Source organism: Phragmites australis, chromosome 18, assembly GCF_958298935.1.
Source record: "Phragmites australis chromosome 18, lpPhrAust1.1, whole genome shotgun sequence".
In the NCBI taxonomy this organism is placed as follows: domain Eukaryota; kingdom Viridiplantae; phylum Streptophyta; class Magnoliopsida; order Poales; family Poaceae; genus Phragmites; species Phragmites australis.
In genome coordinates this window covers 17781546-17809068 of record NC_084938.1, presented here as the reverse complement: position 1 = coordinate 17809068, position 27523 = coordinate 17781546, and the positions used below count along the sequence as shown (strand labels likewise).

The 27523-nt window shown below is 39.8% G+C and overlaps 1 protein-coding gene and 2 long non-coding RNA genes across 3 annotated transcripts; 1 reads left to right on the top strand and 2 right to left on the bottom strand.

The window, feature by feature from the left end:
- Positions 1–1692: 1692 nt before the first annotated feature.
- Positions 1693–2458, bottom strand: LOC133898581 (uncharacterized). Its single transcript, XM_062339285.1, has 2 exons — positions 2129–2458; positions 1693–1998 (listed from the first exon to the last, which is right to left on the bottom strand). The coding sequence occupies exons 1-2, from the start codon at positions 2456–2458 to the stop codon at positions 1693–1695; spliced, it is 636 nt and encodes a 211-aa protein (XP_062195269.1).
- A 10167-nt stretch (positions 2459–12625) lies between these two features.
- On the top strand, positions 12626–14011 carry LOC133898461 (uncharacterized). Its single transcript, XR_009906241.1, has 4 exons — positions 12626–12754; positions 12868–13020; positions 13607–13798; positions 13891–14011. It is a non-coding gene; the product is annotated as an uncharacterized LOC133898461 (long non-coding RNA).
- A 298-nt stretch (positions 14012–14309) lies between these two features.
- On the bottom strand, positions 14310–22394 carry LOC133898269 (uncharacterized). Its single transcript, XR_009906219.1, has 4 exons — positions 20171–22394; positions 15741–15828; positions 15579–15668; positions 14310–14683 (listed from the first exon to the last, which is right to left on the bottom strand). It is a non-coding gene; the product is annotated as an uncharacterized LOC133898269 (long non-coding RNA).
- Between the last annotated feature and the right edge of the window lie 5129 nt (positions 22395–27523).

The window sequence follows — 27523 nt, the reverse complement described above, 5'->3', positions numbered from 1 at the left end:
TATCACCTACTAAACAAAAGGAGCCAACTAAAATATGTGGAGGTAGGATCAGAATTGGTTATTTAGGAAGCAACCTTGTGATGATTAAAACGGCATACTGTAACAAATAACTGGTAACACATCAATAATGCAGGAATGTCTGAGCAGATGGAACCTTTGAGAAATGTGCCCATCGTTCTATCGAGATTGCATATATGTTGTAATTTCATCGATGAACTTAAACATTTCTAGTCTGATGTCAAGTCTATAGTCCCGATGACTATTAACTTAGATAAAGGGACAATGACCAAAGCCAAAGGAATACAAGAACAGCAATGCATGACAGCAACAGCAGCTCAAGTACGCTAAAAGTCCATACATCATAGGAGTTTTTTTTTTTTAAGAAAACAAAGCAAGCACCCAGTTGTCCTCATGCACCAATTTAGTTTTGGAATGGTACTTGTAGCAGTTAGAAATATAAGAAAGCATTCAATGCACTGATATCAGAGAAACGTATAAATCAAATAGGATTAGAGCTTGAGTCTTCTTATCTATAAAAATCCAAAATTCATCCTATAACTAATAAATACAAAGTGATACAAATAAATACAATTCTATCCTACCAAAAAGATAGGCTAATATCACCTTTCGATATATTGAACTAACTCAAAGAGCAGAAATCTTATTGGATTAATTTTGGAACCAGAATTTTCTCACTGGTTGCAAGCAGTGAATATGATTTGTAACCATCTAGAAAGGTGAAGGAGATTGGATGAAGGGGCAAAAAATCATTAACAGGGAAACAAAGCACTCGCCATGAGTACTCACTAAGTACAACCTTATGAACGACTTCAAACATATAAGACTAAGCGCTCGCTATAAGCAATAAATATATATAACCTTCGAGATCACTTTAAACAGAGTAGAGTTTCAAAATGACCGTGTAACAGACAGTTTGCTAAAAGTCAAACATAAGCATTTTGAAAGTGCTTTTATCCTTAGGGAGGCTGATGAAAATTATCAATCGAGGCATTTTGGATATGCATGGCTTTTAACTAACAGTTGAAGGAGTCTCAACACAATCAATCTGACCATGGACAACATTGACCCAAGTACAAAGATTGTTTCCTATAAACTAAACAACTGAAATAGACATTACACAAGACCAGGCTCCGATTTGTTCAAATTTCACTTCAATTTTGACACGACAGAATATATTTAGCTTGATAATTGAGATATGCACAAAAAATCACCACGATGAATACATAAAGCGAAGGAAGTATAATTTGGATGATTCGCAATCCATAGTTCCATGCATATCACATTGAGCCATGAACCCAGTCAGTATGAAGGCCCTGTTGAGTCCTCAAGAAATGCAACAAATTGCATAGCAAAACTAAAACATTGGAACAATAACATTTGTGTCTAGCTTATATACAGCCATATATAAATTAGGGCGAGAAGATCTACACTACTAAATTTCCACCCCAGAATTATGGAAAATAATCCAAATACATGCCACATCAGACAAGGCCCCTATCAGCTCCAATTTCCGCAAACAGGGTTACGAATACATCAAGTGATAATAAGCAGAAGATGCTAATGGATAAGGAATGTCTCCGCATCAACAAGCTGTTAATGATATCATACAGACAGGAGTGAATGCTCACCTTGAACGATTCATGGATCAATATATCAACGTAACCCGGCAGTTCAGCACTTCACTTTGGCACGGCTAGCCCTTGGCTGGATCAGAAAGTTCGGGGAAACAATGAAGCAGAACATAAGAGAGTAAAGGAAGCTTCCGACATCAACAAGCATGGAACCAACCCTCCCTTCACAGGATTCTTTTTCCGGCGCAAGCACTTGCATCAGCATACCCAAGACCATGACCATGATCAAGAAAATGAGGACGTGCGCGGTGATGGGACCAACTCCATCCTGACGGCCGCGTGTTCCAGTGTTCTCAGAACGACGCCCCTGCGCCACGGGCCTCTTGGCGTCTCCACCCCCACCAATCTGCCACGAACACCAAAACCCACAAAATTCACACATCAAGGCTCAGAAATGCTCACCGGATAAGAGTAGGAGCAAACAGTATTTAGTTAAAGATAAGAGACGGCGAGGGGTTGAACTCGCGCACCAGTACCTCCTCACGGGCCTCGGTCTTGCGGCCCCCGTTCCCACTGCGCCAGAGCAGCAGCGGGGCGGCGAAGTAGAAGAGCAGCCCCGTGGCAACGAGGGCCACCACGAAGAGCTGCTTCGCGATGGCGGCGGCGGGCGAGTCCTCCCCGCAGGCCCGGCGTGCGGCGATGAAGGCGGCGCTGGTGACGTTGCACAGCCACAGCCCGACGAGGAAGCAGTAGACGACGGCGTCGGCGGCCAGCGCGAGGAGACCGCGCAGAGTGGCCGCCGCCGCGGCCCTCCTCGTCGGCGGCGGCGCCTGGGGAGGAGCCGTTGCAGCCCCGATGCCCTCCATGGATGCGCAAACCCTAGGCTCCAGAAGATTCCTTGTGAGGGCGGAGTGGAGGAGCAGAGGGTTTGGGTTGGTGAGTTTGGGCGTACGGAGGAAGACGAGGAGGCCGGGGGTTTTAGCGACTCGTGTCGTGCGGTGGGCGCAGCACAGCTGCTTTGGATCTTAACGGGCCCGAGGAAATGGTGCTCGCCCGAACCCGGCCGAAGGAATTGTTAGAAGCAACCGGTATATTGCACACGGCTTGTCATACCTGTGCAAATCTCATTTCCTTGGATTTGTTGGATTTTCGCCGTAAGATATTTGGGCTTCGCCGTTAGAATCTTGGTATTAGTATTATTTTTACCACCAGAATTATCATGTAAAAAATACAATTTTGATTCTCCAATGCAAATCATCTTATTTGCACCCTAGCTAAGGTTTAATGGGCAGTTTGACTCACGCCCTAGTTTCATTAATTAATATTGTCATGGTGGGAACAGAGTACATGCCAAATTAGCATATTTTTCCAGGTCGAGTCTAGTGTCCGCATCAAGTTGCTTCTCATGGCCTCAATCATAATATCTATACAACACATGATTGCATCTAACAAAGGGCGCGCACTAAACATATCCGACCGCTAATGTCCTTCTCTATCGTATTACCTTGGGCACAACTCGTGAGTTCATGGCTACTTGACATCATCTCGCTTGTACGATGATTATGTCCATGAATTCCTTAGTGACTTGTTATTGTTGATATTTGTTTGATGATGTGTTCCTCTCTTTAACGTCCACTTTACTCAAAAAAGATGCAAGTCACCTAAATGGATTAATCTTTAGTTCTGTCATGGTTATTCTTCCCCAAACACTAACAGCATGGCAAAAGTTCTTCCCTAAAATTAGCCCAAAAGCCTAATCATACCTTCTTTGTCTGAGCCACAATGATCTGACGATACTGATCTTGCTGGTGTTTAAACTTATCACCACATCTACATCTTCCACACTAATGTTAATGAGTCTTATACGTACCACCACTACTCAGTGGTCATACTCATCGATGGTTCTATCATCTTTTTAGATATTATTGGTGCTACTCATTAATTTCACTTACTAGATCATTTGTTGTTTCTACCCTTAGTTTTTGGGCACTCAAGGTCCTTAGCGCAGTCATGTCTACGATGTCGTTTCTAAATACGAAGAATGCATGTGCTCTTCTTTTGATGAGTGAGAGAGAGGATGTCACCCACTACTGTTGTCGTACCAGCTACAATGGAGCGAGGACACGCGGGAGCTTCAACCTGAAGGGAGAGTGTGTGCGTAGGCCGAATGAGCCATTGTGTTGTGCTGGCAAGCCTTGTAATGTGTGAGAGGGGAGCTCAGGCAGGCTAAATACCTGGACCGTTGTGAGGAAGGGACAAGAATGAGTTGAACTCACTTCTCTACCTCATCAGCGGCGAGCAATCTCTAGGAGGCGGAGGCAGAATGTAATAGAAGCGTGCCTTGTGCAGTGGCAATACAGGCTGATCATACGATCACTATTACAAAAACTCCATTCACTGCCAGCTCCAAAACCCCCTTCACTGCTAGTTCCAGCAGTGAGTAATGGACAGTGATAGTCGGACATGGAAAGGGGTTATCACTACCAGCTGAAGGATTCAGCTGGCAATGATGTCTTGCAAATCACTGCCGGTGGCTGAAAGCTTTCAGTCGGCAGTGTTGTGCCTCTCCCCTCCTATTCCAGCCCTGTCCTCCCTCTCTCTCCTCGATCTCTCCGTCTCTCTCTCACTTAATACATGCATACAATGAGACATATGTAATGTAAATCAATAATAAAGACACCTTCATTAATACATAGTAATTCATATCACATATATATACATAATGACCACATTTAGCAAAAAGATGTCACATCTTATGAAGCAAAATAGGTACAAAGGTACTAACAATTGATATATTGATCTTACAAGTCACATCATCTTACACAGCAAAATAATGATGATTACAACCAGAACTGGGATTATAACATCTTTACACGTGACATCACACTTTTTCTTATTTTTGAAGTTAGCCAATTTTAACTCGGCTTGGATAATTTGACTATTGTATGCTGCAACAGCTTCATGTTTGGACTTGTATTCTTTGTAACATGCTCATTTGAATCCATTAACTTGTGTGTGGCATTCCTCCCAACTGGAGAACACTTCACTTTACCGACCATGATAAACAACATACCATATCATAGCAGTCCTAAATTTTAAAGAATAGACAAAAATTATATACTACAAACCACACTAATACTCTTTGAACTAGTATTACATTGGATAGCCAAACCAACTGGTATTTCAAAAGCATTATATCAAAATACAAGAAAATATTCAAGAGTATTCATTACACATGATCTTGATATAAAAAAAACAAGCCATAAAGGACAGTGTCTCTCATCATGTGTACAGAAAGTAATGGACAACAGGAACATAATTTGTGTAAAATTGCTCTCAGATATTGAGTAAAAATTGGCCCTAGAACTGTTAAAGTTCTGCTCCCTAATTGTTCTATTGAATACATCATAGACAGGGCAATATTTCTGAGATTTTAGCTAGCAAATAAAATCTGATCTAGTTCTTCAAAATTTAAGACATCATCATGGACATGACTGCTATACCAACAAAGTTCACAAACTCTGAACAAAACAAATAAGAAAGTACCGAGGTAGGAGAACTGAATATGAGTTTGCAAAATGAATGCTTAGAGAAGCTAACATAAGAATTTACCTAGTATCAAGTATATTAGATAGACTCTGAACTTATAGCAGCACACATCTAGGGATCAATTTAACATGTATTGCCCTGGATAGCCAAACCAACATGGATTTCTCAGTGTACAGGTACAGAACTGAACATATAACAAGTAACATCCAGGTCTATACTAGTGTACTCAGAAATCAAGCCCAGTCTCAGTGCATTCTTTCATCACAGAGCATAAAGTACATGTAACCTACTATCCAAATTAACAGAGTAGGGAGGAAGGTGAAGCTAAAATTTACTTTTGCTCTATCAGTCGGTGAGGCGAGTGGGCGCAGACGACGGCTGCACGAGCGGTACGGGGGACGATGACGTCTGGGACAGAGACGGCGGCCTCCGGAATGGGGATGGCGGGGCTCCAGGGAAGGGTTCGGCGGCCTCTGGGACGGGGACAGTGGCATTGGGGAGGATGCGGCGGGGACGGCGGCGTCGGGGAGGAGGTGACAGGAGGCGTTTCGGTGCGGAGGGCACAGGCTGGGAATTATTTTCTAAGTCTCAGAGAGCGGGCGTCGAGAAATTATATAGGGTAGGGCTTTCACTGTCAGCTCAATATAAGCACCGACAGTGAAAGAGTATATTCACTGCCGGCTCGATAAGATGATCGGCAGTGAAACTACTTTCATTACCGGCCCAATAAGTTCACCAACGGTGAAAGTAGTTTCATTATCGGTCCAATATGTCCACCGGCAGTGAAACCCATTTCACTATGGTACCGTGGGGTGCAAAAAATTTGTTTTAGTTTTGCACGCGTGCCCAGATAATCGAACCCACGACCTGCACCAAGTAAGAACGAACAAACCACTGGGTTACTTAAGGGTTTTCGATTCAATTTGTATTATCTATATTTATTAACATTCTGTTGACCTAAAATCCTAATACATATTTATTCAAATTTGAAATAGTACTTTTACTACTAGCTCAATAGGATGACCGGCAGTGAAACTACTTTCACTGCTGGCTTGATAAATCCACCGACAGTGAAAGTAGTTTCACCGCCGCCCCAATATATCCACCAGCAGTGAAACCCCTTTCACTGTTGGTACCGCGGGGTGTAAAAAATTTGTTTTAGTTTCACGCGCGCGCAAAGAAATTGAAGCTTCCATAACAAAAGTAAGTTATAATTGCATATAAAACAAATTCATATATAGTAATTAATACAATTTAGCTACTTTGTCTTAACGATTCGTCCTTCATTATGATCACGGTGTACATAGGGAGATTCGCCCTTCATTATGATCACAGAAAGTAACTTTTGAAACTCTATTTCATTGGTGAAGTTTCCCTCCCCATCGCGCAACATCTGCTCCGGATCATCGACGTCGGTGTCGGCCAACATCCCCTCTAGATCATCATCGGTCAATGTATCTCCGGTAGACGGCATATCGATGCATTCATCGACCGGCATATCGGTGCATATGTCTGCATCTTCTCTTCCAATGTATCGCCCTTCCTATACGATCTCAGCTTCACGTGCTTGGTCCAACGGGTATAGCCAAACATAAAGCCTCTTGGCATCAAGTGAGAATGTATCTGTTGGGTGGTGGAAAACTATTTCTTGTTCTCGCAATCGATGCATGGACAACATATGTATTAAGAGTGTGTATTTGACTTGTACGCCACGGCTGGTACCAAGAAACCCTCCACGCCGTTCTTGTACTCTGCTCTCACACGGCTCGTATCGTACATCCATCTTTTGTCCATCTACAATTATATCATTATTGTAAATCCAAATTCAAAATATCTAGAAGATTTTGCGATCACCAACAAATAAATTACTTCACCATCTCCTATCGGTAATTGGCCGGGGTTGGAGGAGCTGTCTTTTGTATGCTTTCACGTCCGCTTCCGATGAGTATTTGTTGGTACCATCCCTAAAAATTTTCTTTATTATTCAACCCTTATCTAGGACTCATTAAGGAAAAATGAAAAATAAATACGCTAATGCTTAAAGTTTCTATATTGGAGGTTGCTAATTAAGTAAATATAAAAAGTACAATTGGATTTTGCTACATACCTAAATATCATGACTAATTTTTCTAATTCATTAAAAATAAAAATAAATATGCTCATACCTAAAGTTTCTATTTTGTGCACCTTAAATTTATTCATATGGTTCATTAGGATTAATTTTGAAGATTTGCCTAGGTCTCTATAGGGATAAGATCAATTTTGGTTTTTCGAGTAACATTTTGAGTTGAAATGCTAAATATAGGATTAACCTTGGGGATTTCAACTTACTTGAGCTCAAAAGGCTCCTGCTAGAAGCTTACTTGCTGTTGGGGAAAAATTCAGAGTTCATTTGTCCTAAAAAAAATGAAGAAATATCAAATGAGCAAATGGAGAGGAAAGAAGAGATTTTATTTGGATAGCTAGAGAGAGCTCATCTAGACCTCCTTCTTGACCAAAATTTAGCTTGAGTGGTGGGAGAATCAATGCGGGAGAAAGGATGAAGTGGTTATTGCCATAGGAGATTTTGTGAGAGAGTACTGAAACGACTTTGTTAGCTCGAGGTAGAAGAAGGTGGAAAAGAAGAGGATATAACTGCCGGTTCATATAATCCACAAGCAGTGATGACTCTTATCACCGCCGGTTCATAAGCCACGATAGCTAATTCTTCCCGCACGGCTAATGAACCGACAGTGACGAGCCGGCATATAAGCCCAGTTCTATAATAGTGGATGCCTATGCTCCCTTCTATTCAGCAATGTCAACTAGCGTAAGAATCCTGTTGGATGAAAAGTTTCTTTAAAAAAAACATCATTCAGGTTCACTTGATCCGTTTTTGATAACTCGAGGTGCTTAATCGGTCAGTCCTGTAAGCGAACGTAAAGTAGAGTTCGTCAAATAGTTAAGAGGGGAGAAATAGACTTAGGATCTATTTGGTTCGCGTTTAAATTTATCATGTCTAAGATTAGTTACATCATAAATTTTTATATTACTGTTTAGATAATTGTTACAACTGTGACAAACTAGATTTTGTTAGTCTCTTGATCCATACGTCATACACTCAATTTTTTTTATGAACTTTGGCATACTTATAGCTAAGAATTTATTAGCCATATTTTTTATAATAAACCACACTTGACTAAACTTAGACGTGATAAAATTAGCCGCGAACCAAACATGCCCTTATTACAAGCTGAATTTTAGCCCAAAAAGATTTTACTATTTTAGCCATGGCCAATTATTTGTCATATGCATCAACTAAGGGGAGCAAGAAAACCAAGATGAGGGCATACAGAACAGTAGTATCCTGCTAGGAAGCCCGGGCGGCAGCGTGTACTTTGGCCAGTGACCACTGACCAGTGAGTAGTGAGGAGCAATCGTATGCTTGACGGTGGAATCCATTTGTGCCGCGCATGTCCATCGATCAGTGCAACACCGTTCAAAACAGAACCGAGAGGCACGAATGCTGTGCATTGATCGACCAAGCAATTTCACACCACGTACTTCTTGGCAGTTGTAAGTTCACAGTACAAACTTCCATGTCTTGGGGATGAGTTCGTCGAAATTCATGTATTGGCGCAGTATATCTCGCCTATCCTAGACTGTCCTAGCTCAAGAAACGCGCTTCAACTTTCCAGACTTGCACAGGCAGTTCACTTGCTGCGAGCAGAAAAACAAATTCGCTCTTGCCTGCCCTCTTTACAATTCGTTAGACACCTACCTGACAGACAGACGGATGCTACTTGCTAAGTAGGTCAGAAATTTGTTGTCCCTAAGTAAGAATGATCATTAGGAGTTTATCGCTGTTCTACTGTAACCAGCGCATGCTGATTGAAGTCAGACGGCCACGCAATGCCGCTTCACTGCTGATCTTCGTCAGGAGGGACCTTCATTAATTCCATAGCCTTCCTGCAAAAACCAAATGGATGAAACAAATGTCAGCTGTAATCACAAAACCAGTCAGTCTCTGAAGATTGTTACTTTGTCATGGGGTCATCTAGGATTTGGGTTCTTTGGAGAAATCAATAGATTAAAATAGTGAAATAAAAAACATGGAAGACACATTTACTCATGGAAGACACATTTACTCATGGAGGTATCAATATATGTTTCTTCCATGAATCGGATATTTGGTTGGGCGAACCTATGTCCATGCTAAACAGATGAAGCGGATATTTGGCTGGGCGAACCTAATAAACCTCAAGATGATCATCGAACATATCGACGGTTCCTGCTCCGTTTCTTCTAAATATTTTGCTCGCGTAAATTTTCTTTGTACAGCAGTGAGTTTGAAAGTTTGACAGATAAATGTAAGATGTTTTTAGATAATGGAAACAATGTTTCCAGCCTCTGCACCATCCGATGCACACAGCCTGGTTTATTATTACATCCGACTCAAATGTTTGACACATGTAGGATGTGCTGCTTTTGTAAATTTCGGCATCTAAATGATGATACAACACACAATCGAAATCCAAAATCAGATTCATAAAGATTGATGCTGCAAGCCTGCATCTAATCTGAAGAGCCCGCAATGAAGTCAAATACCAACTTATTGCTTTCACTTGAGCAGTCTACGTGAGAAATTGCAAAAGTACGCAAAATCATGATTGTCGATCAACAAAAGTTAAATATATATACATGCGGGAAGCTACAAATCTACCATGACTGAAAATTATACTAGTGTGTTCTGGTAACATTCAAAATTCGTTTGTCACCCCGGAAAAAAGAACGTTATGTTAAAACAGAAATCAACAACCTAATCGATGGATTAGATTGTCCTGGCTACGCCATCACGAATTCACGATCGATGGATTCACTGCGGGTGCGGGAGGGGTACAGTAGCGGCACTGCGGCTGCTGGTCTTTCTTGACGATGAGTAGGTGCAGGAGGCTCTCGTCGCACATGGTCACCCCGAAGTTGCGAAACCGGCGCTGCACGAAGGCCCAGATCTCGACGGCGTCCTTCTCCTTGAAGCTGCACCGCCGGATGAAGTCGAGGTACCCTTCCCCCTTGACGATGGAGCCGCGGTTGCTGTCCCACCGAGACAGCACCAGCTCCTTGGCGCCGGCGGTGAGGTCCACCAGGTTCACGCTCAGCCCGCCGTGCGCCTTGCCCTTTTTCTTGGGTTTCTTGATCTTTTCGCCATGTTGCTCCCGCTTCGCGATGGCGCCGTTCTGCGGTTCCGCCGGATCCGGCTGCTGCCTCGGCCGCTTCCTCGGCCTCGACCTCGGGGGTGGGTTGTCGAGGAGGTTGGCGTCGTGGAGCTCGCGGGGGGTCAGGATCGCACGGAGGCGGCGCATGACGCCGTCGCTCGGGATGCGGAACCGGTTCTGGTGCGCGTTGAGGTCGGTGCTCGTCACGGACTTGTCGTCGATGAAGTGCACCGGCAGGTCGGCGCGGAGCCTCAGCCCCGAAAGGAAATGCTTGCGCAGGCACGGATGCTCTTCTCTGACGGCGGGCGGCGGCGGGGGCAGCTGGGGCGGGACGGCGTTTATAGACTTGGCGTCGTGGACAAGCGGGGGCAGTAGCGGGTCGTGCGGGACCATCGCGCCTGCATCGGCGGTCGCCGACGTAGTGGCCTCCTCCTGCCGCGCCCGCTTGTGGGCGGGCTGTTGCGCGGCGGCGGCTGGGTCGTAGACGATCATCGCGAGAGGGCGCTTGGAGCCGGAGAAGCACGGCGCCATCTCGCGCGTTCTTTCTTGAACTCGCGTGATGACGGCGGAATCGAATGAGGAGAGCCTGGAGAGGCGTCGCTACCCCACCGCCGCGCTATATATCGAGCGGCAACTGGCCATCTGCGTGCTGCTTCACGGAGTTCCAGTCCGACTCGGGCTGTGAGGGGAACACGCCGAGCCCAATTCCGATCGCCCCCGCCGCGTCCGCTCCGATCTCCTTCCCAGAATGGCCGAATCCGACTCTTACTCGAGTTACGAGGACTCGAGAGGCACCGACTCAAACTCCCTGCCACGTCACGTCCTCTGAAATGGGACTCGGGTTTATGACACGAGTCAGAGGCAGCGAAGCCGGCCCCGGCTAAGGGGCGGGCCCACGTGGGTCATGAATGTATACCAAATATTTATGTAAATTTTTTTACTATATATTAGTATGTATTAATATATTAGTATGTATTAGATATTAGATAATTTTATTAGATAATGAGCAAAATAGCAAGCCCACACAGCTAAATATAGCCCAGCGCCTCAGCTACCCACACCCCACCCGGCCACCTCATCGGCCCACGCTCTCATCTGATGGCCCAAGGCCTATTCTGGCTCCCCAGTTGGTCCCCGCGCCCACACAAACAGCTCCACATCTCGCTCTTCCATGAAACTAGACATCAACTGAAATTGATATGGCGGGTGTCAGCGGTAGAGGCGGGCACAGCATCGGCGGCGGCAAAGGGCATGGCGGCACGGGCACCAGGTTGCGTCTCCCCGCCTCGATTCACCACTCCTCCCTTGTCCAGTTCGCCTTCCCCTCCCTCGCCGCCGCATCCAACTGCCGCTAGGCTCCGACTCTCTGCACTGGCCAGGCTGCCAAACCCAGGGCCGGTCCTGAGGGGGGTTGAGCGGGGCGGTCGCTCCGGGCCCTCAAAACCGAGAGGCCCCTCTTCATGTATTTGTGTATAGTATACATGCCTAGCAGTTTGTACGACAACAGATAGAATTAGATCCAAAGTAGTAGCTAGGCTTAGCAGTCTGCACGGTATGACGCTGGTGGTCTAGTTTTTCTGATTCATAAAGAATCAAGTGACCTGCATGCTTGCCTGCTTAGCCTATTTGGTTGTTTATCTGTTTCTTGTTTTCTTCCGTCCAGACAGTCCAGTTTCCTGTGTTCCGCGGGACCACGATTCCAAGGTGTTTCGCATGCCCGCAGCTTCGATCGAGGATAGGCATCAGCCATGCCATATGAGTTTTCGTCGTTGTTTTTTCTCCTCTATAGTTTCTACTCCACCTCAAATGGATTTGATACTTGTTGAGATCGCATGTTTGAAATATGGAAAGGTCCCCGCTTGCTCTGGCGATCGATGGGTCCGGCTTCATTGCACGGTATGGGGGCGGCCCCGCGTGCACCCAATCATCATGGTAAGCAGTTAGCTACCAGCGCAGCATTTGTGCTATGGTACTGGCACCTACGAGCAAATATCATGCATTAACGCAAGCATACGTACGTGTACTCCGATCCCTCACAATTTTGTCCCTACGAGTATTTACGATAATTTTGTTCCCGTAAGCATTTATGATAAGCTAAAATAATTTAAAATGTGTCCGTAGCTTATTGTAACGAACGTATTACAGGTTGTTCCAGCTTATCGTAAATACTCGCGAACTTTATCCAAAATATTTTCTTTGTAATTGATATATAAATATTTTGATATTTATGTTCAATGAGAGCTTTTTTAGTTTCATCCCAGGCCACTGAAATCTCAGGACCGGCTCTGACCAAACCCTAGCGAGGGCGCGTCGCCATGGACTCGGCGGTGCTCTCACTCACCTGCGCTGGCCTCGGCGTGCCCAAGGAGGACGACGACGGCACAGTCATCAACTACGCCAAAAGCGAGCACTGCCTAGGTATCTCGTTCGCTTCCCCTCCTAGGCTCCGACGGCTTCGGTTCGCCTCCATTTCAGATCCGCGGAGGCGTGTTTGCTAACTAATGCCGTGTGCGCACGTTCCCTCTTTTTAGATAATCTGAAGGATCTGCAGAGATTCCTGCGGCGCGATGACCCACAGCGGCGGTAGGTTTTCAAGCAAGTCCGCAAGTGGAAGATTGCGTCGAGAGATCTGGTGCCCATCATTGAGAATTACCAGGCCAATCGCAATCTGGTGATCACTGCAGGTAACTATTCTTCCTTTTTATTTTCCCTGAATTCTCGAAGTGTAGGATGAATGATCTATTTGAACCGATCAATCAACTTGCAGTGAAAGATAATCCACTATTCTATTCCTTGTACAAGAAAAGTTTTTTTTTTCACATCATTTGGCAATCAGATGGGATAATGATTTATTAGGTTGCTGTGAAGTTTAACATCTGCTATTACCATGTTGGCAAGTTTATGCCTGGTGTATTTGTTGTTATGCCCATGCTGTTAGGTCAGTTTGTAAACTTGATGCTTGCATTCATCTGTTACTATGCTCCTAAAGAAAGTTCACTAATCTGTACTGAGCTCTAAAACGAATCCTAGAATTTTGAATTGTAGAATTTGAAGTGATAAGTGGAACCGAGCAGCCCAGGGCTATTGACATACCTTGTTCAAGTGCTACATGTAGAATTGTAGTGCCCCAAAGAGTACTGTATATATCCTGTTCCCAATGGGCAGAAATGCAAGTTTATTTACCCACTATCATTCTTATGACATTATGTTTCGCACTTATGTCTGTTATTTAGTCACATGTTCTTTCTTTACTTGCATTTGAACTGACAGGACGGATCTAAATCATTGTGCAAAGGGAACCCCAGCTCCATATCTGCAAATAGCCTCCGGAAAATACGTAATGTTCAAAGAGGTCCACAGGAAAGGATAGCCTGGGATAATGAACTTCTCTACATACCAAAGGATGGTATTACAGAAATGCTAAGAAGCTTCTTGGATCAATTTTATCTGGAGGATACAACGGTGAGTTGGATTTTTCATTTCCATTTAACAGAACTATTATTTTCAATTCATGTAAAGTTGGGATAACACGGTGCTTATTAGTCCTGTTGCAGTCAGTTTGTGATGATATCATGAATGAGCATCATTCTATCCAGAAATCTACTATAACTACATTCCTCAAAGTTGCTCGCTTTGTGTTAGCTTTTCAACATGAGAAGGCTTCAAATGATCAGGTTTGCAACAGAACTCATGGGTTGTTTATACTGCATTCACTTATATATGGTTTTTCATGCTGTTAAGGATTTTTTTCCTTCTCATTTCACTCTTTGTGCAACAATGATGGCTTGAATTGCCAAGAGCCACACTTACATAACTAATTTTTATTTGCTACTGGAATAAATGAAACTTAATTTTTTTACTTTGGATCTTGACGTTGTTTAATTTTATGGTTATAAAAAGAATCAGTATATATAATACCATCTGTACACAAAAATTCAAAATCCTGAGCTCGCTACTGAATCGTAGGCCCTAGGCCAGAATGCAAGCATCCAAACGAGCACAACGAGCGAAATTGCATGGAGTGCGCCAAGGCAACTGAAGTGCAGAGTGGTTGCGAGCTTGGGAGGCGCGACCTCTGCAACTGTACCATGTTCCTCAAATGGCGCCCAATCCTAACAGCCTTTTCATTGGCAACCATGCGGCCAAGCTACAGTTGCCCTTCCTAAAGATCACGAGGGATTAGTCAACAGCTTCGGAAGCCATTAAAGCTGATAGGCGAATCAGTGTGCGTCGGCTTTTCTTTCTCTGTTACATATGTTCACTGATGAACAAGCTCCAGGAACTAAATCCCCTGCGTTTCGAGATAAAATGCACGGTGCTATCACGGGCGATCCGAACGCAAGTGATCTGCAACATCAGAGGAACTAATTATAAATAAGTGCTGTTTTAGATATTTACAAGGCTTTTAAAATACAACTTTACTGATGAACAAGATCCAGAAACTAAATCCCTTGCATTTCGAGATAAAATGCACTGTGCTATCATGAGCGATCCAAACGCAAGTGATTTGCAGCATTATACTTTCTTCAATTATAAATAAGTGTTATTTTAGATATCTCACGGTCTTTAAAATACAATTCTAACTATTATTTTTTATTATAATCTTATATTTACTAATTGGAGGTTACTTTTGGTGCCTCCACGTTATTCCTAGAAAAATCATAGAAATTCTCATGAAAAAGCAAAACATCTAACCGTTGAATTGATTGATCGACGATCCGTAACCATAAAGAGTACAAAGGAAAATCATAAAGTCCATGATACAGACTTCGTGTCTCACAGACTCCAAATTAGTTACGAACCGTTGAATTGATTGATCGACGATCCGTAACCATAAAGAGTACAAAGGAAAATCATGAAGTCTATGATACAGACTTTGTGTCCCACACAGACTCCAACTGATCAATCTCCGAATCAAATAATATATACAGCGATGAGACTTCTGAAATCTAACAGATCAAACTTCAATATATACAGCGATGAGACTTCTTCACCAAAAGAAACCTTAAAATATACAACAACTTCACCAAAAAAAATCTTAATATATACAACGATAAGACTTCTTCACCAAAAATATGTCAGGTTATCTGACAGGTCAAATTGTACCCAGGAAAGTATCAGGTCAAAAAACAAATAAAAAACACAGAATAACAGAAAACATAATAGTGCCTGTTCTGTTTAAAAGAAAGTGCCAATTTTCCACAAGTACTAACAATTGACATCACAGAAGGAAAGCAAATACCTTTCTTCCTGGGTCATTCCAGAATGGATACAGATTGAAGTGAAGTTGCACTCACAAAGCAACTTATTCAGTTCTGCAGCTCTGCTAAAACTCTTAACAAATATCACAACTTGGTTAAAATCAAGAGCATCAGCATCAATCTTGCAGTATATGGAAGATTACCTATGCACTGTTGCACACTGGAATTTCGCCAAATATGCTTAGTGTTGCAAAAACCCCTATTTTCCCCTCCACCTTATATGTTATTGCCCTGAAAAATGAAAAAGGAAATAACACAGCTCACTATGTGCTACACAAGCAATACACCGAGAAAAAGCATGAATTCCAGGACACAGACTTCGTGTCCCACACAGACTCCAACTTAGTTACAGATCAATCTCCGAATCAAATACAAATCAATCTTCGAATCGAATATAGAACATCTTAATATATATAGCGATGAGACTTCTTCACCAAAAGAAACCATTATATATACAACGACTTCACCAAAAGAACACCTTAATATATACAACGATAAGACTTCTTCACCAAAAGAATCTGGTAGGTCAGGGACATCAAGCATTGTCCAGTTTCAATCTGTCAGGTGCTCTGATAGGGCAGTGACATCAAGCAGATTCGTGCAATATTAATCTGTCAGGTGCTTTAGTATTCTACTTTTCTGACAAGTGTTTTCGTATTCTACATTTGTACACCCAAAGATCTGAGAGGTGCTTTCGTCTTCTATCCATTGTGTGTTTTCTTGATGTTTTTTTTATACCTGAAGTTTCAGTTCACAAGTTGCAATGATGTACAAACCTTTAAGTGAAATTAGACCAGGAAAGGAGCTATGGAAAATCAAAGCAAGGGTAACAAGACTATGGGATGCTATCTTGCTCAGTAGTGGTGAACTTTTAAGTGTTGATATGATCCTTATTGATGAAGAGGTAAAAAGATTCTTCATTGTAATTAAAAGTTATTTGTAGTTTATTTCAGTTTTCAAGCTAATGATGATGACAATCTAGGGTACCATGGTGCACGGAGTTATCAATAAGGCAGTTATGAAAAAATTCAAATCTTTGATTCAAGAAAATAATGTTTACGTCATATCGAATGTTAAAGTGACACCAGGAACGAAAACATATCGACCAGTGGAAAACGACAAGGTAGTGATCTTCTTGACCACAACTACTATGCAGAAGATCAAAGATATAGATGAGATTCCAAGATATAGTTTCAAGTTCTTCAACACAGATATGCTTTCCAAAAGAATCAATAACGACACTTACCTGTCAGGTTGGTATCACTGACTTCTAATATCTTCTAATATTTTCCTTTTTTCTCCCATGTGATTGCCACCTAAGCATTCATGTTTATGTCTAAACATATGTTATAGGAGTTGCATCATACATTGGTCCAGTTGAAGAAACCAAGACACAATTTGGAGTATCCAAAATCCGTGATATTATGCTCCTAATCGAGTAAGTTTAAAAAAAATGTAATGAAAGTCAACTGCCAAATCATGTTTTTGCAGTCAGATTTTTAATACCTTTTGTTTCATGAAATACTTAATGTTTGACAGCCATTATATTTCCAACCACTATGCATCCATTGACGGTTCTGTACTTAAATGTTTTAAGTTACAAAAGCAAATGAAACAATCAATTTTATATGCAATATGAAGGCACATTGAAATAAACAATGTCTAATTCAAGCATGCTGCCAAATAAACTAATCTGGTACTAATGTTTATGACATATGCACAACACTTTACAACCTCTTATGCTACTAAACAATCTATCTGTTGTAATAAACAAATTGTTTATACAAATCTCTTATAAAATAACAACAGTTAATAGGGAAAACAAACTACACAATGGTACACAATAAAAAAAATTGCATGGCATGCAAAACTATCTGTAATCATGTAGAAATAACATATTAGTTACATACTTACTTTCCCTATCAAATTCTAAACACCTAGAAATACTTAATGTTCCATAATGATTTATATGCTCTATTTTTTATTTGCAGTGATCAAGAAATCAAAGTTAGATTGTGGAATTCCAAAGTTGACTTAGTCGATGCTAAGTCGAAATCTCATGTCATCGTAATAACATCTACAACCGTGAAGAAATTTGGCAGTAAGTCTCCATAATATCAGTCATTTAATTTTGGATAAGCATAATAGTATAAAGTAAATAATTGAGATATTTGCAGGATATTCTCTATCATCAACCAACGCAACACAAGTTGTTATAGATTTACCTATTCTTGAAGCTATGGATGTACAAAACAGGTAAAATAATTTCCTATATTGATATTTCAATTTTAATCTTTGTAATATGCACTCTAACATAAAATATATTATTTTTATGCAATTAGTATATATTCAATTGAAAATGTTACCAAAGAGATACATACAGAGGGCCATCTAAAAGGGACATTGGAGGAGCAAATGCAGTACAATAGAAGAACTTTGGAAGAATTAAATTTGATTCTGTTCGACTCATCAAATGAGGTGTGCAATCGATTGATCCTTATGAAGTATATTTTTAAACTTAATTACATACATATGAATTACATGTTTCAATGTGCAGGAAAAGATATTTACTGTTGAAGCAACAATTAGTGCAGTTAATGCAAAATATGGTTGGTACTACATCTCATGTAGTGAAGATAACTGCAAGAAGCAACTTGACAAGAATTATGATCACTACTTCTGCAAAAAATAAATAATTTAGTGTTTACAATGTTATTCTGCTATTGCTAATACGAATACAATTTTTAAAACATAATGTTTGCACAATTGCAGATACAAAATTAAGATTGAAATAAGTGATTCAACAGCAAGTGCAACTAGCGTACTTTTCGATAAGGAAGCTCAGATGCTAATTAATGAATCTGCAGATTTCTTGATTTCCTCGATCAATCAAGATAATATGGAGCTCCCAAAATCAGTTGAAAAAATATGTGGACAAAAGCTAATTTTTCAGTTCAGATTGACATAATACAATTTTAGAAGTTGTAGACCTGACTATACTGTTTCGAGGCTGTTTCTTCCAGATGTAAAAAGCAATCCAAGAATCAGAACTGAAAACGTCAAAGAGGTAACACTTCCTGAGTATTTTATAGCAAATTGAACAATGACTTTTTCTCAAACACTACCACATATTTCAATCTAATACGGATCTTTATTTTTTGTAGAATATCCTATATGAAAGTCCAACAGATAATACTACAGAATAAGAGTCACATGAAGACACTTTTGTAGTTGCTAATGTAATAAAGATTATGAACAGAAACAGTATGCAAGAAGAGTATATAAAAGGAAACATGCTGCTCTTCTGAGTGACAAGGAATCAGCTACATTCATTCAGAAAGATATCAAGGTAACCTTTTAATCTACAATACATCAGTAAGCTAAATATAAGTAATGACCTCTAATTATCTTTTGTTGTTGGAAGACTACATTGAGAGAAGATCCAAAAGATGATCTCATAAAACAAGAGCCTCAAGATACGAAAATCATATATGTATCGGATGATGCTGACAATGAAGAATACAAAGAATCAGATGGCAGTAAAAGAATAGGAAGAATGTAGAGACATGTTATGAAACTCGAAGACAATGAAGATTCTGAAAGCCACTACAAAAATTCAAAGTTGCAAAGAAAAAGAAAGTGTGCTAAAAGAACAATTAAATACGAAAAGAGAGACAAAAAGGTGCTTCCACTGTTATCTATACAAAATATTTATTTTCCAAACATGTCACCAAATTTAGCTTAAATGTTTCTCATCGCAGGAAGGTATTAACAATAATTCCCCCAGCAAAAAGGCATCAAATTCAGTTGCATGCGTGAAAGAAGAACTGGAAGATAGCGATGTAAGCAGAATAGATCAAAGTGGATGCAAAGAAGAAAAATCTTCATCAAGCAAACTGCAGTGTGGCAATCAAACAAGATGAAGATACATGACAATAGAAGATGACTCCGAAGAAGACTGCATAAAAGGATCTAAAAAAAAAGGCTCAAGCAATGATAACAGTCACGCCACATGAAAATCTATTGTAGAAAAAGCCATGAGAACTGAAGAAAGATTGGCCAAGAAAATAGAAGATGACTCCGAAGAAGACTGCATAAAAGGATTTGAAAAAAAGGCTCCAGCATTGATAATAGTCACGCCAGACAAAAATATTTTGTAGAAAAAGCCATAAGAACTGGAGAAAGATTGGCCAAGAAAATTGATCGGCTGGAAGATCAAATAAATAAACAAAGACCTAAGAGAGCAATCAAAGCCAACCCAAAGTATGCAGACATTTCTTAAATTATCAGTGTGTGATACGTACTACAAATATATGTAACATTATCAGTGGACAATCAAGTCTCTTAATAGACATTAGCTCTTTCTCCGTCTCCATCATTTGGAGAATATTTTAATAATTTTGTTCTTGACTTTATTTTCTCAATAATAATTGCACAAGTTTTAGACAATGTTCAGTAATAAAATTCCTTCACTACAATTTTTTTTCTTTTAATGTGCACACCATAAAGTTTCAGATTAAAAATGCATTATCAAATGAAATATTTTAGTAACATGAGAGATAAAGTGACCTACTCTGACTTTTCCCCATCCATATAGCAATCCATTCTTCTGTTCAAAGGTTCCTTCCAGGAGATCAACTATGGAATCTCCAAATGAGATCGACTCCATTATTCCACGCGATTGAAGACGAGATTTCATTTTAAAAAAATCCCATTCGAACCCTAACTAGAACAGAATAACCAGCATAAAAAAGAAGAAAAAGAAACAAATCAAACATATCACCTGAAATGATCGGTCAAAGAGACTAAAAGTACAGGTTGTCCTTCCATAGCACCAATAACTTGAACAAAAACATGGCCAGAACAGAGAATAATAAAACAAAATATAGAACATCTTAATATATACAGCGATGAGACTTTTTCACCAAAAAAAACCTTAATATATACAACGACTTCACCAAAAGAAACCTTAATATATACAACGATAAGACTTTTTCACCAAAAGAATATGTCAGGTTATCTGACAGGGCAATATTCTACTCTGAATCGAATATAGAACACCTTAATATATACAGCGATAAGACTTCTTCACCAAATAAATATGTCAGGTTATCTGACAGGTCAGTATTCTACTCCGAATCGAATATAAAACACCTTAATATATACAACGATAAGACTTCTTCACCAAAAGAATCTGGCAGGTCAGGGACATCAGGCATTGTCCAGTTTCAATCTGTCAGGTGATCTGACAGGCAGGGACATCAAACAGGGCAGGTACATCAAGCAGATTCGTGTAGTATTAATCTATCAGATGCTTTAGTATTCTACTTTTCTGTCAGATGCTTTAGTATTCTACTTTTCTGACAAGTGCTTTCATCTTCTACTTTTGTACACCCAAAGATCTAACAGGTGCTTTCGTCTTCTATCCATTGCGTGTTTTCTTGAGGATGAATCAACATGTTTCTCCTAATTGTTTCCTACAAAGGCATTAATAATGCAGTGCCCTTTATTTCATATCTTTTTGAGTCAATATATGTAAAATATACATTCACTACAGTCATATATGTTCATTTTATTTTATTTATCAATACAACATTAAACCTTCACTACCCTTAAAATAATATGCAGATATTTAGCATTAATACCTGATCTGAAGAATCAAATGAAATATTAACCATAAAGAATCTAGCAGGACAGATATGATCAAATATCTTCATCCAAAAAACCTGACAGGTGCTTTCCTCTGTGCTTTTTTTCTAATCCTTAAAATAATATACAGATATTTATATGAAGGATGGGTAGCTTATGACGTTTCATATTGTCCAGATGATTCAATTGGAGACATGTGTTAATTCTAACTAGATCACCCAACATTACATAATTTAGCTGTTGTAATTTAAAACATTTTTAGAAAATATTATTGCAAAATACTAATTGGGGGTAATATGTATGAAATTTAAGCAAAAGCAGGAATAATTGGCAAATATTAGTTTCAGGACAAAACAAAATACAAGATCATACTGCTCTAGATCACCAATCATTGAGTAGTAGGAACTGCAGCAGCTAACATAACCTACAGACCATTAAGTCCAATCATGCAAATGCAATAAATAGTATTAGGTACATAATAACTTCTCTAAAGAATAGCGTATTAGGTACATAATATCATGATTTTGTTATTCTAAGTCTACAAATCATACGTGCTTTCTTCACAGACTTCATAACGTCCTACATTATGGATAAAGAACACAGGCTACATCAATCTTTCAGGGCTACAGACTATCGATCAAAGAGAGCAAAAATACAATTACACGAAAGAAACAAGGTAAAAACTTGGTTACACTATTTCAATTCTCCTCTTTTGACACCACATTCAATCTGCAATATATTTTACGTGATTACTTACAACTGAATTTCACAAGTTTTCAGGAAAAAATAAATCACGATAATGGAAGGTAAAGTCTTTAAAATACAATTATCATCTAAATCACGACATGACTAATCAATTGAAATAAATTTTAGTGACTCAGAAGAGGATCTACAAAACAATGGACCTGCAAAAGCTCGGATGAAGAGGAAACAAATTATCGACAGAAAGAAAAATAACAAACGCATGAAGCTAGATTGCAAAGCTGTTCACGTCAAAGAAATCGACTGCATCATAATGATGAAAGGTACAACCAAAGAAATAAGGTAAATATGCAATTAATTCTGTTTTATATTCATTCTTCATGATGCAATTTCTGCTATACAAAATAAGTTAACACTATACCTTCTTTAAGATTTAATCAAAAGATCCAAATATAGAACTGCATCAAGAAACACAAGATCAAGAATGAGAAATGTGGTCATTTAAACTATTCCTTTTTTGCAGGAAAAAAGTTATCAATTGACAACATATGAAACAAAGAAAACACAACCACTGCATGGAGAAAACAGTAACAAGCGTTCGAGGTTATCGGCCAACATAAAAATCAAGTGATTACATCTACTTCAAAAGCAACAAATGGCTCACAGTCTCAGCAGGAAAATATTTGTGCCAATCAATCAGCAAATCTCGATTTTGCTAAAAGACAAATTAGCAAATCAAGTAGAGAATAAATAAGAAAATTGCAAGCCCAAAAGAGAGGAAAAACTCCATGTACTCCAACCGAAGCTTCAAACTTTGGAAGACCTACTTGCATATGCCCAGATTGTAGAGCTATCATGTGGCATCAAGAAAGAAACAAGCATAACAGGAATAAAACAAAGCCAACGTTTGGAGTTTGCTGTAAACAAGGGAAGGTGAAACTGCCACCCCTGAAAAAACCTCCATCATATCTTGAGCAACTACTTCGTTATGAAGAAAGAGGACAATCTTCGAACTACAGACAAAACATCAGAACCTACAATTCAATGTTCGCATTCACTTCAATGGGTGGCCGCATCGATCATGAGATAAATAGACAAGGTGGTGGACCTTATGTTTTTCGGCTGAACGGTCAAAATTATCATAAAATTGGCACATTGCTTCCGAAAGAAGGTAATAATCCAAAATTTGCTCAGCTGTACATTTATGATACAGAAAATGAGGTGAAAAACAGAATGTGGGCATCTACCTCGAAGGGAAACAGCCAAGAATTAGACGAAAACATCGTGTCCAAATTGTTGGAGATGCTTGATGAGAACAATGTTTTGGTCAAAACATTTCGCATGGCAAGGGACAGATTCAGAGAATCAGAATATCAAAATGTTAAAATACGATTACTGGGTGAAAGATCAACAGATGGAAGAAAATATAATCTACCCACTGCCTCCGAAATTGCAGCACTTCGTTTGGGAGATCAAAATGATGAAACTTCTGAACAGGATATCATAGTGGAAGACAAGGACAAACAACTCCAAAGAATTTCAGAATTGCATCCGAGCTTTATGTCTATGCAATACCGATTGATCTTCCCATATGGAGAGGACAGATTTAGACCTGAAATACCATATGAAGACATACAGGGCCATGAAGGTGAGAGGAAGCATGTCACCATGATGGAATATTATGCATATCGCATCCAACAATGTTTGAATCAGTCAACTGTGCTGCTAATGAGTGGTCGATTGTTCCTTCAATTCATAGTAGACGCAACAGCATGCATTGAACAATGGAGACTCAATTGGTACAGGATGCATCAAGGCAGACTAAGGACAGAGCTGTATAGTGGGCTTCAAGATGCCCTTGACAAAGGTGACACAAGAACTGAACAGGTAGGTAAGAGAATGATACTTCCTTCATCATGTACAGACAGTCCAAGAAATAAACAGCAGTACTACCAAGATGCTATGGCAATATGTCGTTGGGCTAGATATCCGGATCTATTTGTCACTTTCACATGTAACCCAAAGTGGCATGAAATACAATACATGTTGGACTACATACCAAGTCAGAAGCCAGAAGACCGTCCTGATATTTGCAATAGAGTATTCCATATTAAATTGCATCAACTAATAACGGAGGACATAAAAAAACAAATGCTTTGGCCGCACAATAGCAGGTATTAAATCAATTTTTATTAAAATAATTGTTTGACCCCTATCAAATTGTGTATCCATCACTTTATTAAATATAATATTAAAAATTTTCTCTTGCAGTTGTGTATACAATTGAATTTCAGAAAAGAGGACTTCCTCATGCACACATACTGATCTTTCTAGACCCAGAAGTCAGGGACCCCAACCCTTCTAATATTGATATGATCATATCAGCAGAGATCCCAGACAAGGATGAGGATCCAGAAGGTAATATGGTTGTTAAAAATTTCATGATGCATGGACCATGTGGAGAGGAAAATCATAAATCACCATGCATGATTGATAGAAAATGCTCAAAATATTTCCCCAAGATGTTCTATCAAGAGACAACATTAGATGAGGAAGGTTATCCAATATATAGAAGAAGAGATGATGGGAGAACTGTAGAAGTAGATAGAGTAAGACTGGACAACCGGTATGTCGTCCCATACAATAGAGATCTGATAGTCAAGTACCAAGCACACATAAACGTTGAGTGATGCAATAAATCAAGGTCCATAAAATACCTATTCAAATACATACACAAAGGAGACGATAGAGCAACTACAAAACTGACTGCAACAGATAAGAATGATGAAATACAAATGTACCTCGATGCACGGTACTTATCAGCAGGAGAAGCATCCTGGCGTATATTTGGATTCAAACTTCAACACAGAGAGCCATCTGTCCAGAGATTACAGTTCCACCTTGAAAATGAATAGGTAGTCGTGTTTCCTGACTCTACTGATCTTGAGGAGATTGTATATTGGCCTAGCATAGAGAACTCAATTTTCACAGAGTGGATGACAGCTAATCGATTGCCCGAAGATGCACGCAAACTAACATATGCAGAATTTCCAACAAAGTGGACCTGGCACTCAAAGGAAAAGGAATGGAGACTGAGACGTGGAGGAAAAAGATCAATAGGAAGGATCTATTACACCCATCCCGCAAGTGGTGAAAGGTACTACATGAGAATACTGCTAAACATCGTCAAAGGATGCAAATCATTCAAAGACATCAGAACAGTGAATGGTATTATCCACCCAACTTACAAATCAGTGTGTTACGCACTTGGTTTACTAGATGATGACAACGAGTGGGACGACTGCATCAAAGAGGCATCATTTTGGGCTTCTGCAGCACAAATGCGCCAACTTTTTTGCACAATACTGCTGTTTTGTGAGGTCACACACCCAGACAAACTGTGGGAATCAAATTGGGAACTACTCTCCGAGGACATCCAAATGCGACAAAGGAGAATACTAAATTTCAAAACACTACAGCTACAGCCAGATCAAATAAGGAATCTTACACTCATAGAAATAGAGGATTTGCTTAGAAAAGGCGGAAAAAATTTAAAGGACTTCGAAGGAATGCCATTACCAGACAACACTGTAATGCAAAGTCTAAGAAATAGGTTGCTAAATGAGGAGCTAAACTATGACAGATGTTCTCTAGAAAAAGAGAGCATGGAAATGTTCGGTAAATTAAATCTTGATCAAAGAAAGACATTTGATGCAATAACAGAATCAGTTAAAAATACGCTTGGAAAACTTATATTTGTAAATGGATATGGCGGAACAGGCAAAACATTTCTTTGGAAGGCTATCACAACAAGGCTGCGATCTGAAGGAAAAATAGTTTTAGCCGTGGCCTCCAGTGGAATAGCAGCACTTCTTTTACCAGGTGGAAGAACTGCACACTCAAGGTTCCACATCCCATTGAAAATAAATAATGAGTCAACGTGTGATATCAAGCAGGGATCATATCTTGCAGAACTACTAAACAAGACATCCCTGATATTATGGGATGAAGCACCTATGACAAACAAGTACTGCTAGGAGGCATTAGACAAAACCTTGAGGGGCATTATGAGATTTACAAATGCCAATAGCAAAGAAAAACCATTTGGAGGGATCACAATAGTCATGGGAGGAGATTTCAGACAAACCCTATCTGTCATACCTAAAGGACGAAGATCTCATATTGTTGACGCGTCCTTAAAGCGTTCATACTTATGGAAGCACTTTGAAGAAATTAAGCTCACGCAAAATATGCGTTTGACTGCAAATACAGATTCTCTAGAAGAACAGAAGCAGACCAAAGAATTTGTGGAATGGATTGGCGATGGTTTAGCAGGAAATAAAGACGATGAGGCTTGGATAAAAATTCCAGAAGACTTGATTCTACAAAAAGGAGAGAACGAAATGGAGACAATTGTAAACAGCACCTACCCTGACCTGTCACAAAACTACAAAAATAGGAGATACCTAGAAAAAAGAGCCATACTATGTCCAAGAAATGAGACAAGTTACGATTGAAAGTTGGATTGCCAATAATGCTGCTGAGAAACATCAATCAAAGTGCAGGTCTATGCAATGGCACAAGGCTAACTATAACGCAGCTAGGGAAGTGGTTCATCGAAGCACAAATCATAACTGGGACAAATATTGGAAATAAGGTCCACATTCCACAGATTATAATGTCACCAACAGAATCAAAATGGCCATTTTTGTTGAAAAGAAGGCAGTACCCTATATTTGTCTGCTTCGCGATGACAATAAACAAGAGTCAGGGGCAGTCACTGAAAAAGGTTGGACTCTATTTACCTAAGCAAGTATTCACACACGGACAACTGTATGTAGCTGTATCACGGGTCACAAGTAGAGAAGGACTTAAGATTCTAATCTCCGATGAAGAATCACTGGAAGAAAATGTGGCAAAAAATATTGTGCACAAAGAAATCCTTTAGTACAATATCTACTTCTACATTCTCAATACAAGATACTTTGGCATACTATATGCCTGTATTTTATAAGTCATTACGAAAAATGAAAATAATATGCATATATTGAAAGATCTGAATCCAGATCACTTTCCTGAGTATAATGCTGTTTATATTTACATGCTGCTAATATCATTGCATAGTGAAGCTGATATATGTTTAGATACATCCAATACATGCAATCTTCTCCAATAAGTCAATCCCCAAAATACCAATAACATAACAAAAAAGGATCCAAAATACCAAAAGCATTACAGGAAAGGATCGGATCCAGTAATTGAATAAAAGGACAAGCAATTAGTATAGCACATTTTCACTGTATTTCTCAATGAGAAATAAGAATAACGAAGAGATCATGTATTGTTAAATCTTCCAGTAAATGCAATCATTACTGAAGAATTAAACTGAAGAAGGAAATGTGTTGATGGGAACCATGAATGAACTGCTAAATCAATCAGACACGCAATGCTTTTAGAAGTCAAACAACCACAAATCAACTGAAATGAAGGGAGAACACAAACAAACCTTTGCTAAAGACTGGAGGACTTCTTTGACTATCTCTTGCTTCTGGTACAAATCTGAAAAATCAGTCCG

Bases quoted from the DNA above. Each gene is read 5' to 3' on its own strand.
- LOC133898581 (XM_062339285.1), bottom strand. From the start codon at position 2,458: ATGGAGGGCATCGGGGCTGCAACGGCTCCTCCCCAGGCGCCGCCGCCG. The intron at 1,999-2,128 runs GTACTGGTGCGC...TGTTCGTGGCAG, and splicing joins AGACCGAGGCCCGTGAGGAG to ATTGGTGGGGGTGGAGACGC.